This window comes from Centropristis striata, chromosome 24 (genome assembly GCF_030273125.1).
Source record: "Centropristis striata isolate RG_2023a ecotype Rhode Island chromosome 24, C.striata_1.0, whole genome shotgun sequence".
NCBI lineage: Eukaryota > Metazoa > Chordata > Actinopteri > Perciformes > Serranidae > Centropristis > Centropristis striata.
In genome coordinates this window covers 1,601,826-1,624,599 of record NC_081540.1, presented here as the reverse complement: position 1 = coordinate 1,624,599, position 22,774 = coordinate 1,601,826, and the positions used below count along the sequence as shown (strand labels likewise).

General features: G+C 39.4%; 1 protein-coding gene across 1 annotated transcript in view; it reads right to left on the bottom strand.

Annotated features, from left to right (window-relative positions):
• Window positions 1–22,774, bottom strand: part of LOC131962737 (potassium voltage-gated channel subfamily H member 7-like) — a 111,099-nt gene that overhangs the window by 38,289 nt on the left and 50,036 nt on the right. The window contains exons 4-6 of the mRNA XM_059327787.1: window positions 15,291–15,743; window positions 12,723–12,743; window positions 7,231–7,445 (exon numbers count right to left, since the gene is read on the bottom strand). Coding sequence (XP_059183770.1) covers window positions 7,231–7,445; window positions 12,723–12,743; window positions 15,291–15,743 — 689 coding nt within the window. The remainder of the gene's footprint in view (window positions 1–7,230; window positions 7,446–12,722; window positions 12,744–15,290; window positions 15,744–22,774) is intronic.

Genomic DNA, 22,774 nt, shown 5'->3' with positions numbered 1-22,774 from the left:
GATGAACAAATTGCACAAATTGAACAAATCTGTGAGTGAAAGAGGGACACTGGTTCAGTTTCTCTCTCGGAAATGTCTGATTTGTTTCTCATAAATTAATGGGATTTTTTCTGGTAAAAATGGGATTTTTTTCCTGATAAATTTAAGATTTTTTCCTGGAACAATTGTGAGTTTTCTTCTAGTATATTTAAAAAATGTGTTCTGGTAAATTTCAGATTTTTTCTAGTAAATGTATGATTTTTTTCCTGGTAAATTTGAGTTTTCTTCCAGTAAATTTGTGATTGTTTTTCTTGTAAATTTGTAACTTTTTTCTGATAAATTTATGAGGTTTCTTTCTGGTAAATTTGTGAGTTTTTTTCTGGTAAATATGTGATTTTTTTCTGGTAAATTTGTGAATTTTTTCTGGTAAATATGTGATTTTTTTTCTGGTAAATTTGTGAGTTTTTTCTGGTAAAAATGTGATTTTTTTCTGGTAAATATGTGATTTTTTTCTGCTAAATATGTGATTTTTTTCTGGTAAATTTGTGAGTATTTTCTGGTAAATATGTGATTTTTTCTGGTAAATTTGTGATTTTTTTTTCTCTTGTAAATTTGTAATTTTTTTTTCGAAAGAATGTATAAGTTTTGTTTCTGGTAATTGGTGACTTTTTTCCTGGTAAACCTGTGATTTGTTCCTCATAAATTTGTGATAATTTTCTTGTAAATATGGAGCTTTTTTCCTTGGAAATATTTGAGTTGTTTTTCTCATAAATTTATGAATTTTTTACAGGTAAATTTGAGATTTGTTTCTCATAAATTTGTGATAATTTTCTTGTTGATATGTAGCTTTTTTTCTCATGAATGTGTAACTTTTTTGCCGTAAATATGTGATTTTTCTTCTTGTAAATCTTTTTAAAACTTCATTTTTCTCTTGCGTTTGTGTTTGAACCTGCTCAGCAGTGATGACAGTAAGTGATTACAGCTCCGGATCAACGTGTTGCAGCTGATCTGAGTCTAAATAAAAGATCTGATGTTAATTATTTAACTTCCTGCTGCAGCGAAGTGAACTTGGCAGAAGTCGTCTCTCTCTCTGGAGACTAAGAGGCTTCTAACGATAATATATGTAAATGAGCATTAGTTCCCCTCCCTCCTCTGGTTCTTCCAGCTATAATTCATAAGAGCAGAGTGTTGTTCCATGTTTCTGTTGTTAAATCATCGTGTCCTGTTAAAAGATGCTGCACTCAACAAGCAGCTTCAGATGCTTTCAAGAGACGTTAATGGAGAGTTGAGGCTTCGCTGCTCAGAAATCAGAGTTATTCTCTCTGATTCCACCACAAATATTAATATTAAACTTGTTGACATGCAGGATCAGAAGAGAACTTCCTGTCAGACCACATCTACTTTATTAAACACCAGAAAAGAAGTAGATGCAGCCTGAAGAGTGAAGCCGAGGCAGAAATGTCTCTAAACCTGCATTCTTTCTAACAGCCAGCAGGGGGCGACTCTTTTTTCATTAAAAAATTATGATATTTTTCATGTCAATTTGCAATTTTTTTTATGTAAATTTGAGAGTTTTTAGCTTGTAAATTTAGTGTACAAATTTAGTGTTTTGCTTCCCTAAATTTGGGATTTTTTTCTTGTAAATTTTGTCTCGTAAATTTGTAACTTTTTTCCACATAAATGTGATTTATTCATAAGGAAACTGGTCAGGTTGATCATTAAAAAAATGATCTGGAGCTCATTTTTCATTTCAAATTTAATGAGTTATTCCTTTGTCCGTGCTCTACCAGTTGTTTCTCTCTTGTCTAACAAGCTTCAAGAAGCCTCCTGCAACCTCCTGCAGCCTCCTGCAACCTCCTGTAGCCTCCTGTAGCCTCCTGCCACCTACTGCAACCTCCTGCTGCCTCTTGCAACCTATTGCAACCTACTGCAACCTCCTGCATCCTCCTGCAGCTTCCTGCATCCTCCAGCAACCTCCTGCAGCCTCTTGCAACCTACCGCAACCTCTTGCAACCTACTGCAACCTCCTGCATCCTCCTGCAGCTTCCTGCATCCTCCAGCAACCTCCTGCGGCCTCTTGCAACCTACCGCAACCTCTTGCAACCTACTGCAACCTCCTGCAGCCTCCTGTAGCCTCCTGCAACCTCCTGCAACCTACTGCAACCTACTGCAACCTCCTCCAACTTCTGGCATAACGCAGGATTAGAAGTTGAAAAAATGAAAACAAATTTATTTAAGAAATGTTTTAGTTTCATATACATATAACTCCTCTCTAAATGGAATAAGTGTGTTGATAACTATTCCAGTTTTTGTGTTTTTTCGTGGACATTTCTGGGTGTAAAACTGTGCAGCAGCAGCTCTCCTGCTCCATTAAAAGCACATTAATGAGCTCTCTCTCTCTAATAACTTTGACTTTCCCCTGAACGGAGGGACGGAGGGACGGAGGGACGGAGGGACGGAGGAGAGGTCAGAGCTCCGCCTCGGGCCCCGGCTCTGGTCTCTGGTCTTAATCTGAAGGCTTCTCTGAGTGTGAACGGGGTCAATCCTCTCTCCATTACACCACTAATGGGTAAACTCAGAGCTGGGCGGCTCCTCTGGGACACGTTACGTCTCGATGTGGAAGGTGAGAACGACCTCTAACCCGTCTGAAACTCTAGAAACAGTCTGGCAGCTGTAAGATTATCCTGATTCTCTGAGCCACAGAGAGAGAGAGAGAGGGGGAGAGAGAGAGAGAGAGCGAGCGAGAGCGGGAGAGGGAGAGAGGGAGTGGTAGGGTTAGGGTAGGAGTTAGGGTTGGGACGGAGAGAGCGAGCGAGAGAGAGAGAGAGAGAGAGTGAGAGAGAGAGAGAGAGATCGAGCGAGAGCAAGAGCAAGAGCAAGAGCAAGAGCGAGAGCAAGAGCAAGAGCAAGAGCGAGCGAGCGATGGATGGAGAGAGCGAGCGAGCGAGCGAGAGCAAGAGCAAGAGCAAGAGCAAGAGCAAGAGCGAGTGAGCGATGGATGGAGAGAGCGAGCGATGGATGGAGAGCGAGCCAGAGCAAGAGCGAGCGAGAGCAAGAGCGAGCGAGAGCGAGAGCAAGCGAGCCAGCGAGAGCGGGAGAGGGAGTGGTAGGGTTAGGGTAGGAGTTAGGGTTGGGATGGAGAGAGAGATAGCAAGAGCGAGCGAGCGAGAGCAAGAGCGAGCGAGAGCGAGATCGAGAGCGAGCGAGCAAGAGCAAGAGCGAGCGAGAGCGAGAGCGAGCGAGCGAGCGAGCGAGAGCAAGCGACCGAGATCAAGAGCGGGAGAGGGAGAGGGAGTGGTAGGGTTAGGGTAGGAGTTAGGGTTGGGATGGAGAGAGAGAGAGCAAGAGCGAGCGAGCGAGAGCAAGAGCGAGAGCGAGAGCGAGCGAGATCGAGAGCGAGATCGAGAGCGAGCTAGCAAGAGCGAGCGAGCAAAAGCGAGCGAGCAAGAGCGAGCAAGCAAGAGCGAGCAAGCAAGAGCGAGCGAGCGAGCGAGAGCGAGCGACCGAGATCGAGAGCGGGAGAGGGAGAGGGAGTGGTAGGGTTAGGGTTGGGATGGAGAGAGTGAGCGAGAGAGCGAGCAAGAACGAGATTGAGCGAGCGAGAGCGAGAGAGCAAGAGCGAGCGAGAGCGGGAGAGGGAGAGAGAGAGAGAGTGGTAGGGTTAGGGTAGGAGTTAGGGTTGGGATGGAGAGAGCGAGCGAGCACGAGAGAGAGAGAGTGAGAGAGAGAGAGAGCGAGAGCAAGAGGAAGAGAGCAAGCAGGAGCGGGAGAGGGAGAGAGAGAGTGAGAGCGCGAGCGAGAGAGAGCAAGAGCAAGAGCGAGCGAGCGAGCGAGCGAGCGAGCGAGAGCGAGAGCAAGAGCAAGAGCAAGAGCAAGCGAGCGAGTGAGCGGGAGAGGGAGAGAGGTAGGGTTAGGGTAGGAGTTAGGGTTGGGATGGAGAGAGAGAGAGAGAGAGAGAGAGAGAGAGAGAGAGCGAGAGCGAGAGAGACCTCCACGGTGAATGAATCCTCCTGAGGCAGCAGGGGGCGGGGCCTAATGAATCTTGGCCTCACTGATTTATATGATGATGAATATTTCCGTTTGATTGACAGCGTCTCCAGTCAGACAGTCAACAACAACAACAACAACGATCAGACAGTCAACAACTACTGGAGTTATGAATTATTCACTGCAGCTTTAATAGTTTTCCAAACAAGAATTGACCACCAGAAGGCTGATAATAGCTTTTATACCGCAGCAGAGTCCAGACATTGATTCATTCTTTCTTTTTTAAACAGAGAGGAAATGAACTGAAGAGTTTTATGGGTTTTACATCTTAAATGTGGTGAAAGCTTCGTCCATCAGTGTTTTTCTGAGCTAATCACTGACAACTTAAGACTTTTAATGCAAAGATTCAAACCCTTTACGATTTAAAAACTTTAAGCCAGCCTGAAAACTCCCTGAAAAGCTATAATCTGCAGAAATTCCTACAAAAATAAACATGATTATACTTGAGAAATGATCCTTTATGACCCTGTAGAAGTGCTTCTGCATCTCTGCCTCGATTTTCTCTTTTCTTCTTGTTTTGCTGTTTGCAGGACGATTATGTGCGTCAGTCAAGACGCTTTAGACCTTCCAGGGTGACTGTAACCTCCAGCTAATAACCCCACATTATAATAAATCATCTTTCTTGCGTCTGTATAATATAAAAATGTCGTTATTTGATGACGAATGGGCAGTTAGACGTCTGAAAAACACTGTGCATGAAGCTCTGATTCTGGTAAATATTTATTTTTCTGGTAAATATAAATTTTTTTTCTGGTAAATATTTTTTTTCTCGTAAATATATATATTTTTTTCAGTTTTTTTTTTTCTGGTAAATATTTATTTTTCTGGCAAATATTAATTTTTTTTCTGGTAAATGTTTTTTTTCTCGTAAATATATATTTTTTTCTGATAAATATATATATTTTTTCTGGTAAATTTTTTTTCTGGTAAATATATATATATATTTTTCTGGTATTTTTTTTTTCTGGTAAATATTTATTTTTCTGGTAAATCTAAAAAATTTTTCTGGTAAATGTTTTATCTTTTTCTGGTAAATATTTTTTTTCTGGTAAATATATATTTTTTTCTGATAAATATATATATATATATATTTTTTTCTGGTAAATATTTTTTTTTTTTCTGGTTATTTTGTGATTTTTTTATGGTAAATTTGTGAGTTTTTTTCATGCTTCATTCATGAGTTTTCTTTCTAGTAAATTTGTGATTATTTTCTGATATATTTTGGAATTTTTTCATGGTATATTTGTGAGTTTTCTTCGAGTTTTTTTCTGGTAAATACGTTTTTTCCCCCCATAAATTTGTAACTTCTTTCTTGTAAATTTGAGACTTATTTACACTAAAAATCAGCCGTGTATCGGCGCTGCACGGAGATTTGGACAGACAACGATGTTTCTTCAGAGATTCTCGATTAGAAAACTCTCAGCGAGCTATTCTGGGACCCTGAAAAGTCCCTGAAAAGGTTTAATATGCAGAAAAACCTTAAACAACAACAACAACAACAACAACTGATGATTAAAAATGATTATACTTGAATAATGACCCTTTATGACCCTGTAGAAACGTCTCCATTGTCTCTTTTGATCTAGTTTTGCAGGATGTTTCTGTGCGTCAGTAAAGACGCTTTAGACCTTACAGGGTGACTGTAGCCTCCAGCTGATAACGTGTGATAAAACATGATAGAAAAATGGCGTTATTGATGATAAATGGTTAGTTACTTCTAACTCTATGTGCTCCAGTGTTTCAGAGAGCTGCTGTGCATGAAGCTCTTATTCACTCTTCTGATTTTTCTCTGATAATTGATGACAACTTGAGATGTTTCTGCAGAGATTGAGCAGGTGTCTTACCTGCGTGACCCTGAAAAGCTATAATCTGCAGAAATTCCTACAAAAATAAACATGATTATGCTTGAAAAATGATCCTCTATGTCCCTGTAGAAGTGTGTCTCCATTCTCTCTTTTGATCTAGTTTTGCAGGATGTTTCTGTGCGTCAGTAAAGACGCTTTAGACCTTACTGGGTGACTGTAGCCTCCAGCTAATAACGTGTGATCCAACATGATAGAAAAGTGGCGTTATTTGATGATTATTTGATGCTTCGGTGTTTCAGAGAGCTGCTGTGCATGTGCACGTGTTTGATGGGTATTTAAACATCTCAAATCTGGAGACCGCTTTCTGATTTTTCCTCATATAATTGATGAAAACTTGAGATGTTTCTGCAGAGACTAGGAGGATTATAAAACACTCAGTTGGCGTCTTACCTGCGTGACCTGCATGTCATCTTTTATTCTTTTGTTTTTTCACAAGTAAGAGATTTGTTTATAAGTCCCTGAAAAGGTTTATTATGCAGAAATTATACTTGAAAAATGATGCCTTGTGACCCTGTAGAAGTGTGTTTCATTTTTATCCTTTCTTATTATTTTTCAGGACGTTTATGTGCGTCAGTAAAGACGCTTTAGACCTTACACGGTGACTGTAACCTCCAGCTGATAACGTGTTATATAAAAGTGGCATAATTTGATGAAAAATGGTTACTGTTCTGCTTTTTAAAGAGAGAGGGAGAGAGAAAGCTAGATTTGTAGTGTTTGATGGGTATTTAAACATCTCAAATCAGATGTTTCTGCAGAGATTGAGCTGTGTGTGTGTAAGTAAGTAAGTAAGTAAGTAAGTAAGTAAGTAAGTCCCTGAAAAGGTTTACGCATGCAGAAATTCTTGAAATTATCCTGTAGAAGTGTGTTTGTATCTCTGCTCGATTTCCCCTTTCTTCTTGTTCTGCAGGACGTTTATGTGCGTCAGTAAAGACGCTCTGGACCTCACATGGTGACATGGAGATTTGTCGTGTTTGATGGGTATTTAAACGTCTCAAATCTTTCTGATTTTTCTCAGATAATTGATCAAAACTCAAGATGTTTCTGCAGAGATTGAGCTGTGACCACAGAGAGTTCTTTTATAAGTCCCTGAAAAGATTTATTCATGCAGAAATTCTTGAAATTATCCTGTAGAAGTGTGTTTGTATTTCTTCTTGTTCTGCAGGATGTTTATGTGCGTCAGTAAAGACGCTCTGGACCTTACAGGGTGACATGGAGATTTGTAGTGTTTGATGGGTATTTAAACGTCTCAAATCTTTCTGATTTTCCTCAGATAATTGCAGACTAGCTGAGATGTTTCTGCAGAGATCGAGGATTATAAAAGAGTCATTGAACGTCTCACCTGCGTGACTTTGTCGGTGACGTTGTGCGTGCGGTCTTTGACTTTGGGGGCGATGATGGTCTTCTCGGAGGACGGCGGCGAGGGGCACTTCTTGTCGTTGTTGGCCTCGGAGAAGTTGAGCGTGATGAGCGGGATCTTGTTGATGGTGCTGTACTTGTTGAGGTTGGAGTCGGAGGTGGAGCCCAGCAGGCTGGACTTGATCTGGCTCAGAGGCCCTGAAACAGGAAGAGTTACAGCTGGTCTGGTTCTAGTATTACTGTGTTATTATACTAATTATTATACGCTGTGGTCCCTGGTGACATGAACACTTCAACCACAACACAACAGCAGAAGAACATAAAGAAGAAGAGATGCTGGAACAGAAAGTGAACCTCTGAGTGAGCTGCAGACGGTCAACAGGCCTTTCAGAGTTTCTCATTAAAACATCATGAAGAAGAAGAAGAAGAACATGGTTAGTGAATGATTCGATGCACCAGCAAGGAATGAAACTATCTGATATATTTTATATATATTTTTCTGATGGAGTTTCTCTCGCTGCACGACACTAAATAACAACACGAGGGACGACGGAGACACAAACTGCTGTTTTTTTTATTATTATTTTTTATTTGTAATTGAGTACATGCATATTTTATTTTGTGCAGGCAGTACAACAGAAAAAAAAGTTGCTTTTTTTCCACTTTTTTCTTGTAAATCTGCGACTTTTTCGCACAGATTTGCCACTTTAAATCTCTTAAATCTGCGACCTTCTTTCTTGTGGATTTGCCACTTTAATCTAGTAAATTTACGACTTTTTTCTTGAAATATTATTTTATTTATTACTCATTTATTACTCATTTTAGATATCCGCATTTTATTTTATTTATTATCTATATATTATATATTTTATCCTATTTTTAATTTATTTTGTCTTATTGCATTTTACTGTTCTATTTTTTTCTACAACTATTTGTATTGTGTAATCTATTTATTGTTTGTGCAGCACTTTGGAAACCTTGTGCTCTATAAATAAAGTGGATTGGGTTTTTGTTAATTCAAAGATCAAATTCTTGGCTTTTAATCTGTAACAGCCAACAATCACAGGGATTTTTTACATTGGTTTATTTTTAATTTAATTGTTTGCATTTAAACATTTTTTTTTACAAATCTGAATTATTTTTTATTTTATTTATAATGGCTGCAGAGCTGATTATTATTATTATTATTATTATTATTATTATTATTATTATTATTATTATTATTATTATTAGTAGTAGTAGTAGTAGTAGTAGTAGTAGTAGTAGTAGTAGTAGTAGTAGTAGTAGTAGTAGTAGTAGTAGTAATGAATTTATCAAATATTAAACTTTATTGCAGGAATTATTACAAAATTCATATTTACACTAATATTAGAAGTTATTTAAAGACATAACACATTTAATAAATAAATAAATAATTCATTCTCGTCCTTGTCCTTCATTTTAGCAGTAAGGACTCTTGTTTAAGTATCTGATTAAATTAAGAAAAAAACAAAATAAAATAAAAATCTACAGAGTTGAAAATATCTGGGATACAACTTTAATGGACTCAAATTTCTCTCTCTATTATAATAGTACAGAAGTTATTGTTCGTTTTAGATTTTAAAGACTTTTAACACATTTTTAAGTAATAAATTCTTGTCTGGGACAAGGTTTTTTCTGGCATAGTGCAGGGTTAGAAGTTGAAAAAATTAAAACAAATATTTATTTTAGAAATGTTTTTTCTTTCATATATATAACTCCTCTCTAAATGGAATAAATTGTACGTTTTTGTGTGTTTTGTGGACATAAATCGGTGTAAAACCACCACACACACATATCGACACGTGGCCCCGTTAGAGAGAAACCAGCTGATTCAGCCTGCAGGAGGAAGGTTGCTCTATATTATTTTTTTTATACATAAAAGTACAGTAGGGTGATTGAGAGTGGAGGACAGAGAAGCAGACAGCTGAGATGAGAGAATGCATGCACAGCTTCATCACATGCCACAGTCAGAAACATCAGCAGTCGTCATGAGAACAGAAGGTGAAAAAGGAAAAGCGAAGCCGTACCCGCAGCCATCCAGGAGCGAGAGACTAGCACAGCAGCAGGAGAGAGCAGAGATGACGGGGGGCCGGGGGAGCGAGGAGGTGGTGGAGCGCAGGGTCACACAGGGTCAAATATCACTTTATTTCATTTTAGGAAGCAAGAAAAATATGCATGCACCACCTCGTGATTTCTGCAAGATTGCACATTTCCAAATTGTTGCAGCACTTCTCGGTTTGATCCCATTTGTTGCACGGATTTGGTGCTAAATTCTGCCGTTTAATTTTACTTGACAACTTATAAAAATGGTCAAGAATTCCTCCAAAATTAACTGCATTAAGACAGCAAAACCCTGAGGAACACCAGAGAGAAATGGATGCTCCATCTCGTGCTTTCTGCAAGAATTGCATGCAATTTTTTTTTTGGCGACCTCGGAAAACTGCAGAAAAACTTTTTTTGTTAGAGAAAAATGTATGCACCACCTTGTGCTTTCTGCAAGAATTGCTTGTTTTGAAATTGCTGCAGCACTTTTGGGTTTGATACCATTTGTTGCACAGATTTGGTGCTAAATCCAATCATACAAATTGTCAGAAAGTCCTCCAGAATCCCACATTAAGTAATCAAGACCCTGAGGAACACCAGAGAACAATGCTTGGTAATTTCTGCAAAAATTGCACATTTCCAAATTGTTGCAGCACTTCTCGGTTTGATCCCATTTTTTGCATAGATTTGCTGCTAAATTCTGCCATTTAATTTACTTTACAACTGATAAAAATTGTCAGAAAGTCCTCAAGAGTCCCACATTAAGACACCAAGACCCTGAGGAACACCAGAGAAAAATGGATGCTGTGATTTGGTAACAAAAAAATTGTTAAGGTTCCTGCAAGAAGTGCATTTTTGGCGACTTCTGAAAACTGATTATCTTTAATATACATAGGAAATCAATCCAAATATCCATCCTCTGAATGCTCCAGGTCTCAAGTTGGTTGTTATTGTATCACGCTCAATTATGTCTCAAAAACTGTTGCAGAATTTTTAGGTTTGATACCATTTGTTACACAGATTTGGTGCTAAATTCTGCCACTTCTTTTAACTTGACAACTTATAAAAATGGTCAAGAATACCTGCAAAACTAACCACATCAAGAAACCAAAAACCTGAGGAACACCAGAGTAAAGATTCCTGCAAATGCATTTTGCAAGCTGACGACTTTTAGTCCACATAGTTTTGCTCTGCAGAGATTACTAAAGCTGTGCAAAGATTATGACAATAAATTTAATGCATGAGAGTCAGAAAGAGACTTTCCTGTGTTGCATTTGGTCGATATTCCTCTCATAACATGCAAGGAAATAAAATATCTTGGTGATTTCTTACAATTGAAATGTCTGCAATTAGGTTTTAAGACCCTGAGGAACACCAAAGAAAAATGTATGCTCAACCTCATGCTTTCTGCAAGAATTGCATGTTTTGAAATTGTTGCAGCACTTTTGGGTTTGATACCATTTTTGTTGCACGGATTTGGTGCCAAATTCAATTCATAAAAATTGTCAGAAAGTCCTCCAGAATCCCACATTAAGACAAAAAGACCCTGAGGAACACCAGAGAGAAATGCATGGTGATTTCTGCAAAAATTGCGCATTTCCAAATTGTTGCATCATTTCTCGGTTTGATACCATTTGTTGCACAGATTTAGTGCTAAATTCTGCCATTTTTTTAACTTCACAACTTATAAAAATGGTCAAGAATTCCTTTAAAATTAACCACATTAAGACACCAAAACCCTGAGGAACACCAGAGAGAAATGCATGGTGATTTCTGCAAAAATTGCATTTTTTTGTGTGATTGTATGTCAGCTCTTGTGTTGCTGCTTATTGTGACTCTAGTATCTCAGCCATCCATCGTCTGAATGTCCTCATTTGATCCTAAACAACAGCTAAACAGGTCTAAAGAGTTAAATGCATGCAGCTACAGGCTGATTAAGAGTTGAACAGTCAGGTTTGTGTTGCTCAGCAGGGAATCAGAGGGTGCACATTAGAAAAGAGGTTGCAGCAGACAGCAGTGGGAGGTATCAGCTGGTGAAGCCTCATTGATTTCCTTCAATGAACAGAAGCAGCAGAAAGATGTAAATGTGTTGCTTCATGCAGCAGCAGCAGCGTGCAGAGGTCAGAGTGGTTCTCCCCCTGGGCGCCTGGCTCGGGATCAGCAGGTCCACAGCTCCACACTGACTCATTTAGTGCTGCGCCAGACTCTCAGAGGCTCACACACACACACACTCAGCCGTTAGTACGGTGGCCCAGAGAGACCACAGCGCTGCAGCTTCACTAAACACATGCAAATACACTAAACACAAGCACACTGATGAAGATTCCTTCTCAATTTAACAGCAGAGCATTTAGAAAACACTGCAGAGACCACAAGACAACACAAGTGTTTCCAGAGGACACTTCAAAGTGACGCACACGTCTGGACACGCTGGATATTATCACGTTATTTTAGGATAATTATAATTTCACGTGATTCGTAATGGCTGCATGTCGTAGCAACAGGCTGTAGTCATAGCAACGCTTGCCTGTGGTGAAACCAACGTTCAGGTTTTGTGTATTTATTTGTGTGCTAAGCAGAAATAAACTGCTTTTTATTTTGGCTATAAGGGTCAAAAGGGTGAGTGGACTCCTGTTAATGTACATAAAATATGAGAATAATTGTGTTTCTGTTGGGTAATGCACATACAGATATATATAACTATAATTTTTCATGGCCACTACCACAGGGCCACATATAGGAGCGTGCACTTAACCAGATATGATGAAACTGCAGTTATAAATATGTTTACAGTGCAGTAACTCAACATATTTCAACCCTAGAGAATATTACAGGATATTATATACGGCCAGAATGTGTAAAAGAAACCATACAGACCTGGGGGATGGGGGGAATATTTTTAGAAAAAAGTTTATGAGATTAAAGTGGCAAATCTATGAGAGAAAAATGTGCAGATTTATGAGATTTAAAGTGGCAAATCTCCGAGAAAAAAGTTGTTTTTTTTTCACTTTTTTCTTGTAAATCTGCGACTTTTTCATGCAGATTTGCCACTTTAAAGCTCTTAAATCTGTGATTTTTTTTCTTGTGGATTTGCCACTTTTATCTAGTAAATTTGCGACTTTTTTTCTCGAAATTTTATTTTATTTATTACTCATTTATTACTCAATTATCAAATATAGTTCTTCGCCTCTGGAAACACATTCTGTTGTGTTGTGGTCTATTTGCATCACTTTAGCATCTAAATGCTGCACTTTGTGTTGTCAAATTAATGAAAATGTTTTATCAGTTTGCATGTGTTTTGTGTATTTGCAGCACTGTGAGCTCTCAGGGAAACCATACGTTTGCATTCAACACACACCTCAGTCAGTCATGAGGAAAGTCATGCAACAAGCAGCATGTCAGAGAGTTTACCTTTGATATTACGACCGTTGTCTGTGGGTGAGAGAGAGAGAGAGAGAGAGAGAGAGAGAGAGAGAGAGGAGGAAGGAGTGAGGAGGGCAGGCCAGAGATCTGCTGCTGCTGTTTGCTTCATGATAAATGAGGGCTGGCATCAAACCCCCGCTACTGTCCCCATGAACTATTCATTACTGGAGAGGAGACGTATCACCGTGTCAGCCAGCAGGAGGAGGAGGAGGAGGAGGAGGAGGAGGAGATAAGAGGGGAGCTACTGGCCGGTCTGGGCCACTTTTACCCCCCCTACACCACCCAAATGAGGGCCAAGAGGCTAATGAGTGATCCAGACTGAGGAGGAGATCAATGGATCACATGGTGAGTCACCATCAGACCGCCACGTCTCTAACTCCTCTTCTGGGAGCACGCACGGTTTGATCATTCATCAATGTTTGCCACAAGTAATACAGCTCTTAGAAAGGTAGATTGTGCAGAAATCACTAAAAAAAAAACCCGATTATAAAGCCTTTTGTTGTTTTTTTGCTGCATGCACGACTTTAGTGCGTCAGTAAAGACGCCTCGGACCTCCAGCTGCGTCATTTATCACCTTTCAGCATCAAAATCAGATTTGTTACGCAGATTTGGTGCTAAATTCTGCCATTTCATTTACTTGACAATTCATAAAAATGGTCAGAAAGTCCCTGAGGAGCACCCTGAGTAACACCACATAAAAATGCATTATTTTAGCTTTTTTTAAATGAAAGAATTGTTTTCTTAGGCCTCTTAGATCGTCACTCTCCTCTGTGACTAAGTGTTTCTGCAAAAGCATGAATTTATGATTATTACTGTTATAATAAGGCCATATCTGTATTGGTAAAAAGGTAGATTGTGCAGAAATCACAAAAAAAAAACATGATTATAAAGCCTTTTGTTGTTGTTTTGCTGCGTGCATGACTGTAGCGCGTCAGTAAAGACGCCTCGGACCTCCAGCTGCAGCACCACATCGTCATTTATCACCTTTCAGCGTCAAAATCAGAGAAAAGTGGCGTTATTTGATGATGAATGGTTAGTTATACGTCTCTGTGTGCAACAGTGTTTCCCCTACTCTGTCTCAGAGTTAACACACACACACACACACACACACACACACACACACACACACACACACACACACACACACACACACACACAGACACACACAGCGTGAAGCTCTTATTCACACAGATTCTGTTCCTGCTAATGTCTCTGCATTTGCTCGACCAGCGCTTCTCTCTCTCTCTCTTCCTTTCTTCCTTTCTTTCTCTGGCTCTTAATGTAAAATACGACACATCTCAGTGTTGTTATCAGCTGCATCAGAGGGTCTGCTGCTCTGTGAGGAGCCAGAAAACATTCAATCTGTGCCTCTTATTTCAAAAGTTAGAGCACTTCAGTGACAACAGAAACATTTGTAGAATTGAATGTATTGAACATTAGAGCCAGAGAAGAGGAAGATCCCTCCAAAATAGCGCATTAAGACACCAAGACCCTGAGGAACACCAGAGAAAAATGCATGCAGTGATTTCCACAAAAAATCATGTAAAAATGTCCTCCAGAATCCCATATTAAGACAACATGACCCTGAGGAACACCACATAAAAATGCATGCACCATCGTGCTTTCTGCAAGATTTGCATGCTTCCAAATTGTTGCATCACTTTTGGGTTTGATACCATTTGTTGCACACAAATTCTGCCATTTCTTTTACTTGACAATTCATAAAAATGGTCAGAAAGTCCTCCAGAATCCCACATTAAGACACCAAGACCCTGAGGAACACCGCAGTAAAATGCATGCACCGTCGTGCTTTCTGCAAGATTTGCATGCTTCCAAATTGTTGCATCACTTTTGGGTTTGATACCATTTGTTGCACAAAAAATCGGCCATTTCTTTTACTTGACAATTCATAAAAATGGTCAGAAAGTCCTCCAGAATCCCACATTAAGAAACCAAGACCCTGAGGAACACCAGAGAAAAATGCATGCAGTGATTTCCACAAAAAATCATATAAAAAGTCCTCCAGAATCCCACATTAAGACATCAAGACCCTGAGGAACACCACATAAAAATGCATGCAGTGATTTCCACAAAAAATCATATAAAAAGTCCTCCAGAATCCCACATTAAGACATCAAGACCCTGAGGAACACCAGGGGAAAATGCATGCAGTGATTTCCACAAAAAATAATAATAAAAAAGTCCTCCAGAATCCCACATTCAGACACCAAGACCCTGAGGAACACCACATAAAAATGCATGCACCATCGTGCTTTCTGCAAGATTTGCATGCTTTCAAATTGTTGCATCACTTTTGGGTTTGATACCGTTTGTTGCACAAAAAATCGGCCATTTCTTTTACTTGACAATTCATAAAAATGGTCAGAAAGTCCTCCAGAATCCCACATTAAGACACCAAGACCCTGAGGAACACCTGAGAAAAATGCATGCACCATCGTGCTTTCTGCAAGATTTGCATGGTTTCAAAAACATTTAATATTTCTGCAAGAATTGCATCTTTTTGTGATTGTGAGGAGGATGAGGATGAGGAGGTACCTTCGCTGGCGTGGCGGTCCCTGAAGGCCATCTTGGAGTTGGACCCGAAGCCCTCCATGTCGTGGACGGAGGACGCCCTGCGGATGCTGCACACGCTCTCTCTGGAGGCGGTGGGCGTGAGGCCGGGGATGGACGCCGCCGCCGTCAGCTCGTCCTCTCTGCCGCGCTGCTCCGTCCGCTCCCAGGGGCCCTTGGGGGACGAGTGGTCCAGGGGCCCGGAGACGGGCGTGGAGCAGTGGCTGGGGCCGATGAGGGCCCGCGTGTCGTTGGCGTAGGACGGGCTGCAGCTCTCGCGGGTGGTGGGCAGCTGGTAGTCTCTGGTGGCCACCGAGCCGTCGCTGTGGCGAGGAGAGTCCACCATTACGGCGTCCGGGTCCTCCTGAGGCAGAGACTGCTTACTGAGGCCCAGCAGGGGCAGCGCCGGGAACCGGAACCGGAAGAAACGCCCCTTTCCTGACAAGAGACCAGACATTAGACCACCATTAGTCCATGCATTTCAACTTTCACTTCTTACTTGTTGAAACAACTTGTAGGAGCCAATTTTATGTTAAAGAAAGTTGAGATTTTCATCGTGGATTACAGCATTTTATATTGGTTTTGTTTATGGCATAGCTGTCAAATTTATGTTTCCAAATTGTTGCATCACTTTTGGGTTTGATACCATTTGTTGCACACAAATTCTGCCATTTCTTTTACTTGACAATTCATAAAAATGGTCAGAAAGTCCTGCAGAATTCCACATTAAGACCCCAAGACCCTGAGGAACACCAGAGAACACCAAAGAATGAAATATCTAATTTTACTGCAGAAGAAGAACTGCATGGTTTCTCTAGTAAATTTGCATTTTATTATCATAAAGCCTGCATACAGTTCTTACTTGTTGAAACAACTTGTAGGAGCCAATTTTATGTTAAAGAAAGTTGAGATTTTTATTGTGGATTACAGCGTGTTTTATATTGGTTTTAGTTGTGTTTATGACATAGCTGTCAAATTTACCACAGCACCTGAAGTAGGCGCTGCTCATGTGCATTGCATTATTCTGAAGGACTTTCTAAAAGGTAAAAAGGTGGATTAGCAGAGTGCTAAGAGGTACAAAGGGAAAAAAGGTTTATTGACCGTCACTTTCAGATGTTACCGTTACTTCCTGATGTTGTGGACCGTTGTGAAAACCAAGAGAAGCTTGGAATGATGTGTGTATTAATGGAAATACCTGGATGGAAATGAGCAACATTCCACGTAAAACATGCATGAATTGTTTTGAGTTTTTAGAACTTCTGTCAAGTTCTGACAAATCAAAATAATTCATGAAACTAGTTCACTCATTTTTTAAGTTGAGGCAACTCAATATGTTTACAGTGTAGTTAAAATGAGCCCTAAAATGCTTCAGCAAGTTTTGAATTCAGGACTTTTACTGCATTGGAGTCATTTCACAGTGTGTATTAGTACTTTAGCTGTAGTAAAGTAATCTGAATACTAAAGTTAAAGTAGTTAGATTACTGGGGACTCTTTAACCTTCCCGGTCTGTCCTGAATCAGAGACCGTGGTCAGTGGAGACGCTGACTTCCTGCGGTGATATTTGACTGTTCTGAGAGCAGAAAGAGCAGAAAAAGAGAGCGTGTGATGGTTTTAATGAGCCGCTGGGATCCACATCACCCCGCCGACCTTGTCTTGTGTTTTTCACGCCGCGTTTGTAGCAGAGAACTTGCTCGCAGTCTTAAATATCCTGCTGGTTCCTCGTAGTCGTCTGCCAATCGCAGCGAGGCGAACTGCCAATGCAGCGCTCGGAAAAAGAGCCTGGCACATCTAAACAAACTCCGTTCTGCCTCAGGCACCGCTTCAAACCCATATTTACTTCAATTATTCATGCAGGAGGACATTTGGTGAAATATTCTAGTGGCAGGAATCTAAGCAGTGATTGACAGCTGCTGGTACTCAGGAGAGGAAAGATGAGAATAAAGTTTGAGAGTAAACACCTACGCCTTTCTCCAACAGGCTCATTGAGCTGCAGCTAACAATATCTGCAGACATCACGCTCACACTGCTTCACATATGGACTCACAACTACAGCCTGCATGTTGTGAATCATTTAGTGGCCTGAACATATGCCGTACATCTCAGAGCCATGTCACCAGCCTCACTGCCACCATGCACGGGATGGGAAACACGCTTTAACCCCTTTTATACAGAGCTGGAGCTGAAAAGACACTCACTGATTCACTTTTTATTTAATGCCACAAATTCGCTTCGACTGTTTTTTTTTAAGGAGCTGGTGGACATAAAAACAAAAAACAAATAAGACACAAAATGACCAAAAAAAAGACACAAATTGACCAAAAAAAGATGCAAATTCAATAAAAAAAGACACAAAATGACCAAAGAAAATACACAAAATGACCAAAATAGCTGTAAAATGACCAAAAAAAGACACAAAATGAGACATGAAATTACCAAAAAAAGACACAAAATGAGAAAAAAAACTGAAAATGATCAAAAATAGACATAAAAATGACCAAAAATAGACAACATGGCAAAAAAAAGACACAAATTGACCAAAAAAAGATGCAAATTCAATAAAAAAAAGACACAAAATGACCAAAATAGCTGTAAAATGACAAAAAAAGACACTCACTGATTCACTTTTTATTTAATGCCACAAGTTCGCTTCGACTGTTCGACTTTTTTAGGAGCTGGTGGACATAAAAAACAACAACAAATAAGACACAAAATGCCAAAAAAAGATGCAAATTCACTAAAAAAAGACACAAAATGACCAAAGAAAATACACAAAATGACCAAAATAGCTGTAAAATGACCAAAAAAAGACGCAAATTCACAAAAAAAAAAAAAGACACAAAATGACACAAATTGACCAGAAAAGAAACAACTGGAGCTGGGAGAGAGCTGCAGCTTTAGGGGGAGATAGCAGGTCAACAGGAGATGATGCACAGAAGAGGTGAAAGTCATTAATCTGTGATAAAATGTAGAGAATGATATGAGATGAGCATGAGAAGTTGCATTCTCAGGCTCTAATATTTAAGATGTTGCAGCATTTTGAGTTGATAGCATTTCTTACAGACTTGGTGCAAAATGTAACATATTTTACCAGCTGAGAATTGTTTAAAATGATCAATAATTCCTCCAAAATAGCGCATTAAGACACCAAGACCCTGAGGAACACCAGGGGAAATTGCATGCACCATCGTGCTTTCTGCAAGATTTGCATGTTTCCAAATTGTTGCATCACTTTTGGGTTTGATAGCATTTGTTGCACGGATTTGGTGCTAAATTCAATTCATAAAAAAATTCAGAAAGTCCTTCAGAATCCAACATTAAGACACAGAGACCTTGAGGAACACCAGAGAAATGCATGCAGTGATTTCTGCAAAAAAAAATCATTTTGGGTTTGATACCATTTGTTGCACACAAATTCTGCCATTTCTTTTACTTGACAATTCATAAAAATGGTCAGAAAGTCCTCCAGAATCCCACATTAAGAGACCAAGTCCTTGAGGAACACCAGAGAAAATGCATGCAGTGATTTCCACAAAAAATCATATAAAAAAATCCTCCAAAATCCCACATTAAGACACCAAGACCCTGAGGAACACCAGGGGAAATTGCATGCACCATCGTGCTTTCTGCAAGATTTGCATGTTTCCAAATTGTTGCATCACTTTTGGGTTTGATACCATTTGTTGCACACAAATTCTGCCATTTCTTTTACTTGACAATTCATAAAAATGGTCAGAAAGTCCTCCAGAATTCCACATTAAGACACCAAGACCCTGAGGAACACCTGAGAACACCAAAGAATAAAATATCTAATTTTACTGCAGAAGAAGAACTGCATGGTTTCTCTAGTAAATTTGCATTTTATCTGTAAAGCAAGACTTGTGGGTCCCCAAAGAACCCATTTTAATCAGATATCTTGACGTCAGAGGCCTTAAATCTAACTTCAGAGAGTTATTTTGCTAAATGTTCCTTCAATCTTGTAGTTTCCTGTGATTGTGTGAGTGCAGCTCCAGTGTGCAGAACAAAAGAACAACAGCTGAAAGTATAAAACAAGCAGCTCACACCATCATTATGTCTCTTTTTATTCCTTCAGTGAGGAAATGACAGACAGACAAAGAGAGGAGCAGCTGAGGAGCATTCAGACTCACAATGGGAGGTAAAAGAGGAAATAAAGTGAATGTTTGCAGCGAGGTGAGACTGACAGAAAGTAATTTTAGACACAATGCTGCGTGTCTCCTCGGGTCAGCGCCGCACGCTGAAATTAAGTCTGCAGCCTGACGACGCAGGAGAAATAATCACTTCATGGAACTGGAGATCAGAGCACGCAGTAGGATTAAACGTCTTCCTAATGAAGATGAAATTAAAGTTGGATTCTTCTTTCTGCTGAGGAATCAAAGTTGTGTTTCATGTTTGATAAGACTTGTGATCAATAAATATCATCTGATGCATCAGACTGAAGCTGATCCAGAACAGACAAACAGTTTTTATCCCAGAGAATGAGCAGAAAGCAGCAGAGAGCCTGTTCTCACACTCATTACTAACTGCTTTAGCATCACACTGCTGCAGCGCTACAACAATGACATCTTATTCTCTTGGACTACGTTTACATGGTGATGGTCCGAACAGAAGACACAAAAGTGGCGTCGCGTCTTCACTTTTTATTCCTCGTTTAGACGAGCGTTTTCAGGAGGAAATCTGCTGCATACGGTGACGTAAAAGTGTGTGAAATGTGATTGTATGCAGCCAGGCGGCATCACTTAAAGCCATAAGAGCATCTTTGGGCATGCAGAAGTTTTCACGCCACACATTTTCATCAGCTACTCCTTCCACAAAGTTCTCCTCCATCACTAGATCTCCCAGGTCTCGTTCACAGCCGTCTGGCTCCTCCCACCAATCGCTGCATCCAGAATGTGATGGAGGTAATTCCAGATCCTTCTCTGTTCACTAATACTATCTGTACATATCCTGGACATTTGGTGGAAAGACTCCTGTAAGTTTATTAGAGCTGCCAGAGCAGCTTGAAGGTCCCACCATGGAAATAATCCCACGTTTCTTTATTTCCTGTCCTGGAGCATGTATGTGACGTAAACACATACGTGACGTGAGCAGATCAGATCAGAGTTTTGTGTCTTGTCAGTGTAGACGACACGCTACGGAGGAGAGGATTACACTTTTACACTTTGGAGGGTGGTTTCAGATTTTTGCGTCTTTAAGCCCCCAAACCGCCGTCACCGTCTAAACGAAAGGCACTTCACATAAAATATTTTGTCGTTTTTACCCGCAAGCGTCCTCGTGTAAACGGGGCCTTGGACTGCTATTTTTTTAGGAGTTGACATAAAAAAACAACAAAAAAGACACAAAATGACAAAAAAAAAAGTCGTAAAATGACCAAAAAAGACACAAAATGACCAACATAGTTGTAAAAATGACCAAAAAACATAAAATGACAACATTACCAAAAAAAAAGACACAAATTGACCAAAAAAGACACAAAAAGACCAACATAGATGTAAAAATGACCAAAAAGAAGAGACAAAATGACCAAGAAAAGACACAAATTGACCAGAAAGAAAGAAAATGACCCAAAAAAAGATATAAAATGACCCAAAAATGACATAAAATGACCAAAAAAGACACAAATTGACCAGAAAAGAAACAAAATTTCCAAAAAAGACACAAAATTACCAACATAGATTTAAAAATGTCAAAAAAAAGACGTAAAATGACAAAAAAAGACACAAATTTAACAGAAAAGACACAAAATGACAAAAAAAGTCGTAAAATTAACAAAAAAGACACAGTCACCAACATAGATGTAAAAATGACCCAAAAAGGATGTAAAATGACAAAAAGAGACGCAACATTACCAAAAAAAGACACAAATTGACCATAAAAGACACAAAATGACCAAAAAAGATATAAAATTACCAATAAAGACACAAATTGACCAAAAAAGAAACAAAATGACACAAAAAAAGACACAAAATGACCAACATAGATTTAAAAATGACAAAAAGACGTAAAATTACCCCCCAAAAAACGTAAAATTACCCAAAAAAAGACACAAATTGAACAGAAAAGACACAAAATGACCAAAATAAATGAAAATGACCAAAAGAAAGACATAAAATGACCAAAATAGCTGTAAAAAGACAAGAATCCTCCCGATCAAAGTTATGCTTCATGTTTGATAAGACTTGTGATCAATAAATATGATCTGATGCATCAGACTGAAGCTGATCCTGAACAGACAAACCCAGTTTTGATCCCAGAGAAAGAGCAGAAAGCAGCAGAGAGTCTCATTACTAACTGCTTTAGCATCACACCGCTGCAGCGCTGCAACATACACAACACTACAACATTGACATTTTCCCCAATTAAGCAGCTTTTAACCAGCAGCAGCATCATCAGTAGCGTCCTCCACTGTTAAAAGGACACCTTAACACAGTAATGACGGGAGCTGGAGCTGTCTTCTAATTACTGCGCCTGGAGGATAAACATATACGCCACAAATCTTTTAATGAGCTCATAATTCAGTGGTGTCTGCGTGTTTAAGGGAGATATTGAAGGATCTGCTGCCCTGTTAGAGCCGCTCGCTCGCTCTCCAAACCAAACCTCCGTTTATTCCTCGCCGTGGCCCCTTGTTGCTACGATACCACACAGGAGTATTTGCATTGAATATTAATTGGGCCCTCAGATGGCCGTGTGTTTCTGTGGTGTGATTCACATGTCAACAACAAAACCTCCGTCCTTTAGTGAACAAAGACACTCACTGATTCACTTTTTATTTAAGGCCACAAATTCGCTTCGACTGCTTTTTTTTTTTTTTTTAGGAGCTGGTGGACATAAAAAAACAACAAATAAGACACAGAATGACAAAAAACCCCACACAAAATGACCAAAAAAGATGCAAATTCAATAAAAAAAGACACAAAATGACCAAAGAAAATACACAAAATGACCAAAATAGATGTAAAATGACCAAAAAAAGACACAAAATGAGACATGAATTGACCAAAAAAGGTGTAACATGACAAAAAAAACAGAAAATGATCAAAAATAGACACAAAATGACCAAAATAGACACAAAATGACAAAAGAAAATACACAAAATGACCAAAATAGCTGTAAAATGACCAAAAAAAAGACACAAAATGACCAAAATCGATGTAAAATGGCCAAAAAAGATGTAAAAATGACCAAAAAGGACACAAAATTACCAAAAAAGACACACAAAATGACCAAACAAAGTCACTTATTGACCAAAAGAGACACAAAATGACCAATAAAAAAATATAAATGGACCAAAAAAGACGTAAATGGATTTAAAAAAAGACACAAAATGACCGTAAAGGCGCAAAATGATCAATGTGAATGTGATCCTGAACAGTCAAACTGAATCAGAAGCACAAATTGTCATTTTGCAAACTTGTAGCCTGAGTCTGGTTCATACTTTTCTTTTAAGTTTAAGT